General features: G+C 31.4%; 2 protein-coding genes across 3 annotated transcripts; one reads left to right on the top strand and one right to left on the bottom strand.

Moving 5' to 3' along the window:
* Positions 1-1,773: 1,773 nt before the first annotated feature.
* LOC130827257 (vascular-related unknown protein 4-like) lies at positions 1,774-3,946 on the top strand. The gene is made up of 3 exons (XM_057692924.1): positions 1,774-2,217; positions 2,994-3,059; positions 3,695-3,946. Exons 1-3 carry the CDS (start codon positions 1,900-1,902, stop codon positions 3,824-3,826), a joined length of 516 nt encoding a protein of 171 aa, XP_057548907.1. The 5' UTR covers positions 1,774-1,899; the 3' UTR covers positions 3,827-3,946.
* Positions 3,947-8,475: 4,529 nt separating this feature from the next.
* LOC130827370 (pentatricopeptide repeat-containing protein At4g20090) lies at positions 8,476-14,983 on the bottom strand. Of its 2 annotated transcripts, none has more exons than XM_057693069.1 (5): positions 14,458-14,983; positions 11,948-14,331; positions 10,525-10,721; positions 9,380-9,581; positions 8,476-8,821 (listed from the first exon to the last, which is right to left on the bottom strand). In XM_057693069.1, exon 2 carries the CDS (start codon positions 13,915-13,917, stop codon positions 11,956-11,958), a length of 1,962 nt encoding a protein of 653 aa, XP_057549052.1. In that variant the 5' UTR covers positions 13,918-14,331; positions 14,458-14,983; the 3' UTR covers positions 8,476-8,821; positions 9,380-9,581; positions 10,525-10,721; positions 11,948-11,955. The 2 variants fall into 2 exon arrangements, with proteins under 2 accessions (XP_057549052.1, XP_057549051.1); XM_057693068.1 differs by having other exon boundaries at positions 11,948-14,246.
* Between the last annotated feature and the right edge of the window lie 291 nt (positions 14,984-15,274).

Here is a 15,274-nt window from a genome sequence, read left to right as displayed (position 1 = left end):
ATGTTTTGATTCCTACTTATGTCAATACATTATTATCTCCATATCATTAGAAAGTCCATTTTCATATATCAAATTAGTGTAGTGACCTACAACTAAGTTGATATTTGATGTTTATATGATGACTAAAATGTAAGTCTCCTTTTATTTTATATTTTTCAATTCTATTTTTCCTCCTCTAATTGAATACATGAAAACATATCATATATGTAATGTGTTTGTTCAATTCAAATGTTTGACATATCATATAAGTCTAATTTGTATTTTTTTATTTTCATTTCATTTTTAATAAATCTGTTAGGAAGATAAAAAGTTACAGTTTAGGAGACTAAAAAGGTGGAAGATGACTTAGAGGATAGGAGTTGAGAATGATATAAAAGATTTAGAATTACAAATTAAGATCGTAGAAAATCCGAATGAATGGAAAATATTAGAAACGATATATATTTAATTCATGTAGCCGACGCTAATTAAAAGTGTTATTTAATCCACTAATTTCCTTGAAAATAATAATTAAAATAACATAAGCAAGTTAAGGCTAATTTGCTAGCATGTTGATATATATTTTTTAATACCCTCATTTATTACCAAATTTTCATATATGTTGCTTCAATTTAGATTTGTATGTTCTTTATAACTTATCTTTATTTTTGTTTTCTATTTTTACCATGATATTACTGATCTTATTTTACAACATTTTTATTAGTTAATTGTTAAATGAAATTCAGTTGGAAATTAGTAGAAAATTAGTTAGAAATAGAGGGTGGGAGCTTTTCCTCCCTTTTCTATGCATTTTGAATTTCGCAAAAAAAAAAGTAGTCTAATATAATTCTTGTGAAAATTAGCCAAAAAATCCAACAAACCCCACATAGTAGGGACTTCGGTGGAATTTTTTTGATTTTTTAATCGTAGTCAAAATATTCAATCGATATACCAACTTTTTTTATAATACTATCTATATATATGAGTATTTGAAGGAAAAAAATATATTCTCTATAGCTCTCTCCCTCTCATCCTCAACTCTCAAGCCTTGTGTACACTAATAAAATTTCTACTGTCCCATATATTAGGATAATACGTATTATATACGTATTCACTTACATTTAAAATTTTGAAACCACCAACTAATTAATTGTAAGACATATATATGATAGAATAATCAATGGATCACATTAGTTCCTTTGCCTTGAAACAACCTCTAAATATATAATTATATTTCCTACAATTAAGAAACAAATATAGTTTTTATATTTTCTCACTTAGGAGTATTTTTCAAAATCTTGCACAATTGTTTGTATTATGTTTTCTTTTGGTGCATGGGATTTAATTTAATTTTTTTTACAGTAATATATATAACTTTATTGACTCATCTCACGTTATGTATCATATCAAATTAATATATTATAATTATATACCCTTATGAGATAATTTAAGAGTAAATAAACCCTAGCATTGCAAGATTTGTAAACCTAATTATATGAATAGGAATGCATACAAAAATTAAATATTTGAAAATTATTGAGAACCCAAAAAAATGATGCTAAATCCTAGTTGGGACATAAAAAATGAAGAAAATAATCAAGGCCAAATTCTCTAATTACTATCTCTTTCCAAGTTGCATTACCTTAATTAATTTAAGAATTAAGAACTTTCTTATTCTATGGCTCACACTTTTCATCCTCATCCCAATCTTTTACCCTTTCAACATGTACATAATACACCTCTATATATACACCTAACCTCCTTACAACTCTTCTTCACAAATCAATACCTCAAACTATACTAAAAAAAAAAAAAACCTTTCTTCTTTTATCATCAGCATCATCATACCCGGTATATTCCGTTAAAAATTTTCTCCTATCATCAGCATCATCATACATAGTATATCCCGGAATTGCAAAAATGGCATACTCTATGATGAGTGCTACAAATCACAAGAGAAAATCAACCTCATATGAACATGAAAATACTTGTTTTAAAGATAGTGATTGGATAAGTTTAGACCTTGAAGATTTTATATCTAGTAGTGAAGAGATTGATGAGGAGGGTTCTTTTGTTTCTTCTTTCCAAAGTTATTCAATAGAATATGATGGAGTTTCTAATATTGATCTATTGTATAGAACACCCAAAAAAGTGGGGTTTAAGAAGAGAAAAACCATGGAGCCTTTTGTAGATCAAGAGTTGGAGGATACTGCTTCTTCACCTGTTCAAAGTCCCAAGGTATATATTTTTAGGTTTAAGTATCATATACAATTCTTTTAGTACTATCAGGTGCAACCTCTTTATCTCTTTTGATAAGGGTATAGTCTACTGTCATCCAAACGCTTTCCATGTTAGGTTTGTTATTGGACTTATACACGATAAGACCCACACAAGAGAAGAGTTGACTACACACAAACCCGATGAGATTCTTTTTTAAAACCAATTGGTATTAGAGGAAGTAACCATCAAGTATATATGTTAGTCAACCTCTCTTTAATTCTTCAATATGGGATTATATGTGGGTATTTTTTTTCAACATTCCACACCATCTTATAAGTTAGATATACATGATAGGTATTATTATGATGATAGCGAATTAACGATCATATATACTAGCTAGTAGCCTAGTACCTTCATATAGTATAGCTATTTCATATATGTTGCTTATGATTATTTTTTTATTATGTATTTCTCAAGAAAATAAAGTCAATTAAAAGTTTAATTTGATAGATATATTATATATAATTTATCATATATCATTATCGTAACCTTATATATATTGATTTGCAAAATAATTTTTTTTTTTATGGAAAACTCTACGTTAATATTGTTTTCTATTTTAAATATCTTGTGAAACTAGATTAAACAACGTAAAATTATGAAAAAAATACAAAAGCCATTTTCCCTTAATTTATATAATAAATGTCAATTTATCTCAAATTCTTCTTTATATTTGATATTTTCATTATGTACTCTTTGACCCTTATTCTTAATCTTTGTTAATTAATTGACAGGTTAATGATTTTGATCTCTTCTTCGCGAAGTCAAAGGAGATAGATAATAAAGATGTTATTAGCAAGGTAAAATCACTTGAACCAGACTATAATTATATATATTATTATGTTAGAGATAATAATAATAATAATAATAATAATAATAATAATAATAATAATAATAATAATAATAATAATAATAATAATAATAATAATAATAATAATTGCATGAAGATTTAAAAGGGTAGAATTTGATGCGAGTAAATTTGATGTTAAATAATATATATGCAAAAAGATTTATTTAAAATAAAAAATAAATAATTTTACGATAATATATATAGAGGTAGTTGGAGGTGCCATATCCATGTTTTGGACTACTGATTTCCTCTTAGATTACCTTTTGGGGTTCTTGTCCTCTAGCTTCTCATTTCTTTTTATTATTAGTATTATTGTTTTCTTTTTATTTTGTAGTGGTTTTACTTTTTTATCTTATTTATAGACATTTAATTTATTTTTTCCGTGTAGATACGTCTCTTTATCTTCTCGAGCCGAGGGACTCCTTTGACCGCGCTCTCCTTTATGGGTATGAGTTGCCGCCGTCCTTCCCTCTCCAGACCTTGTCCATGGTTTTTCTATGAACGGGATACACTGAGTAGGATGATGATGATATATTGTATCAAAATTGTGGTGTTAACAAATTGATATTTTTAATTTTATTGCAGGAAAATCGATATAATTCTGAAGAAGAGCAAGATCATACAAACATGAGTTTAATTGAATCAGAACTAAGGAAAAAAGGACTTTGTTTGATCCCAACTTCTATGTTACTAAATTACCTCACTGCAAATGTATAAAAATTAATTAGCTCTAGTTTATTATTAAACTAGTGTAGCCCATATTAATTCATGTGATTATTATTTATTAATTAATTTAGCAAATGTAAAAATGTATATTTTGTTATAAATTAAACATGCTTAGGATATACATAATTCATTACATTCCATTTTCTCAATTTTATTACATCAATTATATTAATGTTAAAATTTTGAACATGCAATGAAAATTGTTTATATTAGAAGTTTGAGCTTATTACTAGTATTAGTTGCTTAAAAATAAGTATAAAATTTAATAGATAAATTTTTAGAATTTGCTATTTATAATATTTTATTTACATTTTAATTATTTTTTTCATTAATAAGAAAAATTAACAATTCAAATATTTTAAGAGATTAATAAACGCTTGATATTGTATAATATTGATTGGCTTTTAAAGTCAATGTTTGCACAATTACTCTTTTTTAGTGCGATATTGATTTGTTTTGATTTATGTGATCCACTTCATATAATTTGTGATTATATTGCACATTAATTGCCGTAGTTTTTAATCTTTTGATAGTAATTTTTGCATTTTATATATTTCTAGGTTATGCAAAAATACAGTTATAAGAACAAAGAAACAACAAATCAAAGAAGTAATAAGTTAAAGTCAAAAATCTAAAGTATAAAGTATGGTCAAATTATAGTTCTTAAAATAGATCAATCTTAAAATTTATATATTTTTTTATTTGGATTATAATGATTTATAATAAAACGGTTTTTGAATTATGTACACTTCTTATTTATTTAAAGTTTCAAATGATTTATGCTACCAATAAGAGTTATTGGAAACAATCTATTTGTTATTGTATAATTAACAAGAATAAGTTTACCTACATCCGACCATCAAACCCCATCCTAAGAGAAAGCCACGTAATTACATTGGGGTAATAGAATGTACGTTGTTTTTGACTTTTTGTTGTTACTCCTTTCCCACAAAATTTCCCACTTTTCTTTATTGTCAATCCCACCAAATTTGTCTCATTTCTATTTTTAGCCATGAGCCACGCTCTTTTTTTCATTCTTATTCATACATTTAACTTATATTTTCATCTTATTTACACATTTCTTCTACTTTTCTATAAAATACCACGTTGGTATATTTCGTTTCTTACCACCATGAGGCGAACATTCAATTTCCACCCCTTCACATGAGAGCCCTTTGGGCTAGAAGTGTGGATGCAGCACATTCTCTCCTCATACATGCCGCTAAATATTTCACTTTAAATGAGCAGTGGTTGAGATTTGAACCCGTGACCTTTTGTCACGTTGGCTTCTGATACCATGTCAAGGAACCAATGTGAGAGATTTTAAGACCCATACCATCACCGACGAGCAGTTCATTAGTACCTTCATATGGAGCATGGAGTGAAAGATTGTTGAGATCGTTGGTTACATGGTGAGACGCACCACTATCAAGCATCCAAGAGAAGGATGAATTGAAGTTTCCTAAGGTGGCAGAATGTGCCAATGGTTTGGAGATTGTGGGTTTTAGATTGATGGATAGAAAAGGGTTGTTTAGTTTGACTACATTTGGAGTGCGAATTACAGATGAGACAGTGACCATTGCTGTTATGACAGTGTTTAGAAGGTTTATTTATTTATTTTTTTTATTTATTTTTTTGAGGATCAAATAAGTGATACCATATAAGAGATTATAATATTAGAGTATATAACATATCTTGGGGCTTCAACCAAAAGTTTAAGTTGATAGTTAAGACCCCAACATATGTTCTCTAACAATAAATATATAATTTTCCAAAAACAATTAGTCACTAAACCATTGGATAGTTTGGTATCAAATTAGCCATGCAACGTAAGAGAGATTAAGCCTATATGTGGCTCCTTAAACATTTTTTATAATAGCTTAATTATTAGGGTTTCTAATACATATGGATTCAAAGGTAGAGAAGCCATTTATTTTTTAAAAAAAATCCAATAACAATCATTTGATTGTCCTTTATAAGGAAGCATAAATGTTTTAGAAAATTAGCAACTTGTTTAAACATTTCATTTATTTTTTTATATGTTTTGCCAATCTTTCCAAGTTGATCAATTAGGAGCAACAATAATGCAACCTACCTCTACTTAGCTAATATTCTTATGTTTGATCGAGATTACTACATCACGAATAACAATATGAAAACTTTTGAGATACAACTGTTTTAAATGAGACCGTCTCATCATGACATAAGCATATATAATTAGTTTATTTTTCTAATTGATCAGTTTAAAATTGTAAGTGATCACTTTAAAACACTAAATATATGAGCCAGTCCAATAAAGATCTCACTGGCCATAAAACCGTCTCAATTAAGAATTTGTGTTTGAGATCATATGTACTCCTTCCGTTTTAGTTTGTTTGTTACACTTTGACCAAATTAAATCAGAAGATTCTTTTATCGAAGTGTAATAAACAAATTAAAATGAAAAGAATAGCAATCTCAATAAGACTGAAGAAGTATATTGTAATTTTTTGAAATTTATTATGTTGGAGCACTTCCTTATATTATTTGCAAATTGTGATTGCTTGTTTTAGTATCCAAAGAACCATGGAGAAATAATTAATTAACAATCATTTTTGGATTTAAATATAAATATTGATAATTTGAATATAGAGTCTATGTAACTATGTTACATACCTAGCTAGCAATTATTTATTAAGAAAATACAAGATGGGAAAAATATTTATTATTCTATAATGATCTAATTGCCTTTGTTTTAGTATATGTTTTCTAAAGTAGTATATTTTATGAATTTTTCTAACCTATGCACTTAATAGGTTAAATTACTCCCTCTTTTCTTTTTTCTTCCCATTACTTTTACACAATTTTCAACGTATTATCTTTAATTGCGCATCATAAAAATTTATAAAAATTATATGATTAAAAAGTACACATTAAGATGAATCCACCGAAATTCCATATGAATATATTTTATCTTCTATATATCTCTTAGAATTTTAGTTGAATTTTTTTTTCATTAAAATAAAATATTTTAAATGAGTAGAATATTAAAAAATAGTGAAACAAAATATTATTATATTAACATAATTTTTCTTTTGTAGGGCCCTGATGGACGAGCCAAGGGGTCTGAGGTTGCTTGTATGATTTATCCTTCTATAAAAAAATTCTATTGTGAATTCAAAAATCTATAATTACATAATATTGGAGTTGGTTAATTGGCTAATGGTGTAATTGGAACAGTTGATTGAAGTTATTGACTGGTTTAATTGATTAAAAGTATTAAATGTCATTTAATGATGGTAGTTGTTATAAAAGTATTTGGTAAAAGAAAAAAAATTGATTGTTTATTAAAGAAAAAATAGAACAAAAAAGCCAAAAACTAAAATATTATTATGCATGGCTTTTAGATGTTAGCTTAAAACTCAGCTTTTCAGCTAATTTAAAAACTAATTGTTAAATACTTTTTTAACCATTTGATCAACTAAAAATCAAAAAACCCAGAAAATCAACCAAAAAGCCAAGTCAAAAATCAATTACTACCAAACACCCAAAGTATTAAACAAATTAAAATTCCAAATATATACTCCATTAAAAAATATAAATAAATCTCTATAGATAAAATCTAGCTATGAGAATTCCCTTGGGATAAATTTTTAAAAGAAGGAAGTAGATGTAGTCAAAGTGTTATTAACAATATAAAACATAGAGAGTATTTCTAACTATTTAATGCAAAACTTACTCAAAATTCAAAGTATTTTAAATGTTAACATTAATTAAAGCCAACTTGGAATTTGCCTCCAAAAATTTAAAATTATTTAGCGCCTTAATTCTTGTAAACATGACTTGAATAATTGATTACTAGATGACTAACAGCCATTTAATAGACTATTAAATAGAATTATTAAATATTAACTTTGTTTTAAAATACCGGCCATAGTAATATATTGTGTGGGTAATATCATTATTAGTCGTAAATATAATAAAACATAAAGTAATTTTGATAAGACAGATGGAGTATTACGGAAAACCGGACAAATTTTAGTCATACATCACCAAATTAAAGAGTTAAAAAAATGGTGAAGCTTTAATGAACACTTATTAAAGCTTTAAAGACCCTTTGTCTTGGACCAAAAAAAAAATGAGAAAGGGAATAATATTCATTAAGGAATAGCTGGCTTGCATTGAAACCCATCACTCAATTATGTATGATTATGAGTCATTATGACTTAATGCAAGTCATTAAAGCTTGTATTGATTATTTTTCTGTCTCACATAATTTGCATTATTTAGGTAAAAAAAACCTCTTATGATTTGCTCATATTAACAGGTATGATTACCCTTCTAACTTGAATTGTTGAATCTAAAATAAAAAAATTCTTATATCATAATTCAATATGACGCAAAGTAAGCCGAACAGCGAATATAATTTTAGTCAACTTTTTCATTTATAACAAACTCCTCAAATTTTCAAAAGATCAAAATATAGAAAATAACTTAAAATTACAATATGTAAAAGTAAGGCTGACTAACAATGATAAATAGGAGTGTAATATTGTATGTGATAGACTATAAAATTTACTTATATATAATAATATAATATAGTGTGTAGCTTCAACTATGGTTCAATTTTTTGGTTGAAATGATTCATTGACATGATATGCTTAGGCTGATGGGTCTAAGCCCTTGAATATATTCTATTATAACGCTAATTTAAATAATGGGAATAAATGATATTCGAACACATGTCTTTCCGTCTCATTGGCTTTCGATACAATGTCATCAAACCCACTCAATCAAAAGTTTAAACTGATCGTTGAAATCTCGAAATATGTTATATACTCGGAAAGATATGTTTTTTAAGGCCCTTAAAAGTCGACAAAAAAACATCGGCACAAGCTTAAGTTGAAGAAAGAACTCTGAGCTTCTCCCTTTGTGAAAGCATTATAAGCAACTCCAACATGAGTTAATAGAGGCCACTATGCAGTCTTTTACCAGATTACCAGCCACCTGCAGAACACAAAGCCCAGTAAACTTCGCCTTTCCAAAGAAGAAAAAACGAAAACAAAGAACAAAGCGAGATAACTACGCATCACTATATTTTGTGTCGAGTATGGAATCTTGTTCGTACATCATGCGCATTTCAACAAAATAGAACTCCGGGTTTTTCAAGAAATATGCACCAAGATTGGTTTAAACAAACCGAAGAAAATATACCTCACGGTGTTACGACTCGTTTCACATACATTGTAAAGTGAATTGTTAACTTGGAAAATATTTATTTATCATAGTAATTCTCGTTTTCTCGAGTATATATATTAAACTTGAACCTTATAATAGACCATTTAGAACCTAATGCATATTTTTAAAAGATTATAATGGCTAGTATGTCAAAATAAAAACATACAATGGTTGTTACTCTGATTTTAACCATAGGTTACGTAACGGGATTTTGTGTAAGAAAATCAAAATCGAAATTTTTTACCAGTTTGCTTTGTAACACCAAGAAAAAGGACCTAAAATTAAAGAAAAATGGAATATTGGCAGTCAAAATTGTCATTGCCTCACCTGCGAAGCCGACGCAATCCCGCTTCAACCGCATGAAAAGTTTTACGAACTAACAGAGCACGTCCTGAAGATGAAACAATTTGCACATTCCATAACTCTGGCCGCTCTGCATCTTGAAGGCAACGCCTTGCACGTCTACATATTAGAATGATAACAACAAATCAGCTGCCATCTGAGGTCTTGAGCCAACACAAAGCGTTATCTGCAAATTCAGAGTAATCAATTAAATTAAAGACTTTCTAGCAACCAAAGGCTCTTTTAACAGAATACTTGATCTGTCGTCAATATTTCTGCTGAAAAATGAAAAGGGTCATAGCAAAACATCTAAACAGAACGCTGGCAGAGACGTATATGATTAACATATAGACATTAACCTGAGAGATAAGGGGCAGATTCAAGGTTAGTCAATGATGTCAACTGACGGCATTCTACTTATGCATAAAATCATATACCTAGAGATACTAATATATGTGTTGGTTAAGTTGGTAGAAGATTTGCTATGCGAGTGTATTCACCTGGTTTAAAACCTCCTTTAAGTACATTTTTTAAATATTATTGACATTATTTGATTTTGTTCTAGATTCTCATTGGCCCCAGCAGGGGTGGAGCAAAGATTTTAGGCCGTGTTTATTTTTGCGATGTCTTTCAAAATGGGACCCTTCATTATATCAAAAAATAACTAGTGAAAGAAAAATTATTCTAGACAAAATGTATTGTAATATTATATTCTAAAATTACTTTAAATTTTAAAAAAATTAATAAACAAATCACTTAAAAGGTGTTGCTCAGAACCAGGCCTGAATAGCACCATTTAATATTAGAGGCCCTTTATTTCCGGGGCCCTAGGAGGTCGGCTACCTCACTTGTGCTTAGCACCGGCACCAGGCACCAGGCACCAGGCCCCATCTCTGATCTCAATGGCCAATAGAACGAGATGACGGGTAATGATGGTCGACATTGGAAAAGCACAAACAGTAACCAACAAATCCATAATATGAGCATGAATTGAGCTGTCAAGTCAATGAACTAACAAATCCCTTGGGCATAATAAATTGTGGGGATGAAGTTAATTCACAATCTGAAAAAAGTCTTTTAGCACATTTCATAACAGAAATTTTAATGAGCAGGGAAGAAGGGGCTTATACCTCCAGGTCATTGAGATCTAGATATCTCAATTACATCAGTGATTGAAGAAGCCTCTAAACGTGCGGTCGCATGTGGGCCCTGGCAACAGATTTGTAGTTGAACATGAATGATTACAGCATGATTATGACCATCACAGGCTTTAGCCAACGCCAAAAGCTAACTCGCACCTTCAATCATCCAAATCAGTTACCAGAACCTGACACATAAAAACAAGATAGGAAGTCAGAACCGTACAGCACTGACCAATTAACAAAAGTTTTCATAGCACCTAATGCAAAACCCGCGATAATAAAACAATGCGAAGCCTTAATCTCAAAAGATTGGGGATGACTATAGCCTGCGTGGACCACTAGATCAATCCAATGGTCGTACACATCATCATCATCATACCCAGTGCATCCTGCTCATAGGAACTATGATCAAGGTTTGGGGAGGGAAGGCGGCAACTCCTACCCATAAAGGAGAGTGTGGCCAAAGAGTCCCTCGACTCGAGAAAGATGCACAGATACCTCAGAGAAAAAACTTCAGTAGCCAAAAACATAAATAAATAAAATACGCAAGATTGTAAACATTCATATTCCTTGTAAACATGTAAAGGATAAGCTTTTTTGAAGCTTTTCTCCCAAAGGCCGATTTCCTACAAAATCAGCAGCCATTTAAGGTCTTGATTTTGAACCCATCCAGTGTTACCTAATTCATTAATCACCCAGCAAATTAATAATTGAAACAAGAAAATTTGAGATCATTTCGAGCTACTTGCAGATTATATAGCAAGGTAGGCAACACTGATGATTGGACGAGTTTTACAAGTGAAGTTCAGTTAGGTGTGGGATTCGGATATGCCCTCTTAAAATTAAGCATTTCTTGTGGAAGATTTGAAATGATAAGTTGCCATCTAATGTGTACCTCCAAATAAAGGAATGTTAATGTCCCTTTTTTTTGCCTCTTTGATTTTCACGAGTTTTTTTTGGAATTAAAGAAGTAGTTTAAGAGTACGGGAAATCCAAAATCACACAAGTCATTAATGAAACCTTCAGATGGGGTTAAATAGTAACAGTGGAGCTGATTACCACACCGAAACAAATTTAGACAACTACAGTTCACAAAATCATATACCAAACAAACTAAAGACTATATTTCAGCACAGAGGATGAAAAATAGTAGCTGAATATACGCAATAACAATACTATAAAACAATAATCCATTATCCCAATGCCATTAAGTGGCTCCCGCTAGGTTTGATTTAGAGTGATCATATGTATGCAACACCAGAGGTTGTTTCCAGTTGACCCCTAATTGCAAACATCATCAACAACTTCACATAATTCTAAATGCACGTGATTCAACAAGTTATTTACTATACTCCACCGTAATCTAAAAATAGAATAACAATAACAATGAAATTATGAAATCAACTCTCACCATCAACATCAGTGGAATAAGTCACTCCAACATTTTTCCAGAGCAGCTACAATCTTTCTTTGTTTGCAACAAAGCTGTAGAACTTCTCTCCATGTAGAGGCTTCCGGTGGCAAAAACTTTTGCAGCATGAATTGCAGGATGTTTGAAGCACCGAGCCCTCTCTGCCACTTGCATAATCGCAAAATAAGCTCATCAAGGAACTCTTTCCCGTCTTGAGGTGGATCCATTTTCTCTCTTAGAATCCTCAGAAAAATGTCACAGGTATAAAGATCAGGATCACAACCATGATCCAACATACCATTTAAGAGGTCAATGGCCCGAGATAAACGATTGCCGTTGCATAAACCTGTGAAAAGTATATTATAAGTCACTACATCGGGCTGGGAATCGACCCCCTGAAAGAACATCTCATTAAAAACTCTCAATCCCTGCTCAACCAAGCCAGCCTTGCAGAAGCCATTGATCAATGAGCTATAAGCGACAACGTCGGGTTTTAATCCTCTTCCCAACATCTTTCTCCAAACTGCCATAGCTTCCTTAAGCTTCCCTTCCTCACATAGACCATTGATAAGTACACTATAACAAACCACATTAAGGAAACAATTACTAGCTTCCATCTCTTTCCATGTAAGTATTGCCTCTTGGCTATTACCCGACTTAAAAAAACCTTTGATCAAGGAACTATACGTAAAAGCGTTGGGAGTAAGTCCCAAGTGAATCATCTCGGATAGAATTTCTTTAGCATCGTTAGGTCGTTGCACACGGCATAAACCATCAACTAAAACACTATAAAGGATAACATTAGGACAAAATCCTTTTCCAATCATATCCTTCCAGAATCTCATTGCTTCTTCTGCCCTCCCTTCCTTGAACAACCCACTAAGTAGAGAAGAGTATACATACTCATTCGCTCGAAATCCCCTCTCTTCTATTGAAATCAACAATGCGGCTCCATCAACCGCTCTTCCTTGCTTAACTAGTCCGTTGACAAGAGTTCCAAAAGTGACACCATTCGGCAAGCACTTGTTTGACACCATATGATTCAAAAGACTCAATGCCTTATCCAACTTCCCTACCGAGCACAACCCATGAATAAGCGTGTTGTATGTCACTTCATTGGGCATACAACCCTTTAAAAGCATGTTATCAACAAGCTTAGCAGCTCTAGACATATTACCCTTCTTACAAAGTCCATTAATTAGTACATTAAAGGTCATAGGAGTAGGAGAACACCCCTCTATATGCATCTCATCAAGCAACAAAATCGCTTCTTCAATTCTACCATTCTTGCATAATCCATCCATCAATGTGTTATAAGTAAAACCATCAGGAACACATTGCTGAACCGGCATTTCTCGAAACAATTCAATAGCATTATCAACCTTCCCTAACTTACACAAAGCTTTAATAACCAAATTGAAAGTAAGAACATTAGGCATCATATTCCAACATTCAACAACACTTTCATAAAAGTTCAAGGCCTTCTCAAACTGACCCACTTGAACAATAACATTCAAAATCGAGTTAAACGATCGAATAGTCGGTTTACAATTGAATTCATCATCCATTCGATTAAACAAGTCAATGGCTTTCTCATGTAAAAATGCTTTACCATAAGCTTTAAACACTAAAATGAAATCTTTTTCTCTAAAAACTCTACATTCACATTTCATTCTATCAAAAACCCTCTCCAATGACTTAAAATCCCCAGAATTAGCATAAGTATCAATGAGAGAATAAAAGGTGGAATCACCCAATTGGTAAGAACCCATTTTCTTGGATGAATTGAAAATATCATTGTTAATAGGAGATTCAATATCACTACAAGTTTCATCATCAATTTGTGACAGATTTTGAGCTGGAATATTAGATACCCAACAAGATGAACAGAAAGAGTAATTCACCAACTTACTTGAAATAATAAACAACCTGGTATTAAGGTTCTTTGAGATGAACCCAGTAATGGGCATTACTAGAAAAATCCAATCTTTGAAATCCAACACCCTTTTACCCTTTTCACCAAAAATTACACAGATGATGAGAGAAATGCACGAATTCTCTCTTTTATTGAACTAAGTAAATAAGGTAAGATCAAGGAAGTACGGTAGATTAGTTCCATACACAGCACAGATTAAGGCTACAACTCGCTTCTTCGCTACGCTTTACTTGCGCCTATCGGCGGACTCTATTGCCCGCCGGTTAGTGAAACTTTTCTGGTAGTACGAATCGCTACGCTTCACTTCTTTCTATATGATAATATGCACCTTGGTAATTCAGTGGCGGATCCAGGGTTCAGAGTCTCATGGGGCACCAACAATTGGACAAAATTTCAGTAGAGTTTCGTTTGTAAAATTAACAATTAAAATACTTCTATTTGTTTATTTCTACAAAATGACATCAAAAGGAAGCAACTTTAATTTTTACAGATCAAAAAAATGAACAAAAAGAAGGCAACTTTTAAAGATTAGAACAAGATTAATATTAGGATTTAGGATAAAGAGTGAAAATACCTTAAACAAAATCAAAAATTTCGATTTTTAGGGATTAGGGTTTGAAAACCTTCGACTCTTCGAGTTCGACTGTGTTCGAATCGAGGCTTCGAGCAAACCACAGCAGCACCGACAACGTCAAAGCACCAGGCAGCAGCGGCGGAATGCGTCTGTGATGGAGCAGCAGCCGGCGGTGGCCCGGTGCGGGAGTGCGGCAGCGACAGTGGAGTGGAGGAAGAGTTTGCGTAGAGTTTTTAGGTTTAGAGTGAAAGAGAGCTGAGAGCCAGAGAGGGAGTAATTGAGTAAATGAGACTGAACTAACAAGCCCCTGCTTTCGATTTTTTTTTTAATTCACGTGGGGCACGTGCCCGGGGGCTCTTTCTAGGGGCACTGGCACAGCAAAAATGGTAGAAAAGTCTACTGTTTGAAAGAGAGTAAAACAACCCGAAATCCCAAGATAGGTTAGTAATCAACAGTTAACAATCTTTCGCGAAAGAATAATTTTCTGGATAAAAAATGGAGGATTCAATATTGCAATCTGTCGAAAATGGATAGTAGATTCTGATATGCTCAAAATTAATACTAAAAGTCAGCTATCTAAATTAATAAATTTTGGCCATCGTTTTCGTTTCTTCTAAAGGGTTAGCAAAATGAAGCCGCCTTTTTTTCTATTGATTTTTAGCCAAAGTGTGTGTCAAATGTATATAGCGGATTGATAAATTGATTTCATCGGTTGATCTTATTAAATGGTTATTCAATTGTTTTTGAATATGTTGTTGGGAGCAATTTCTAATATAAGAGTGTTCGGCAATCGATCAATAATTGGGGCATGATAGTT

Source organism: Amaranthus tricolor, chromosome 11 (genome assembly GCF_026212465.1).
Source record: "Amaranthus tricolor cultivar Red isolate AtriRed21 chromosome 11, ASM2621246v1, whole genome shotgun sequence".
In the NCBI taxonomy this organism is placed as follows: domain Eukaryota; kingdom Viridiplantae; phylum Streptophyta; class Magnoliopsida; order Caryophyllales; family Amaranthaceae; genus Amaranthus; species Amaranthus tricolor.
This window is presented reverse-complemented; position numbering and strand designations above follow the sequence as displayed.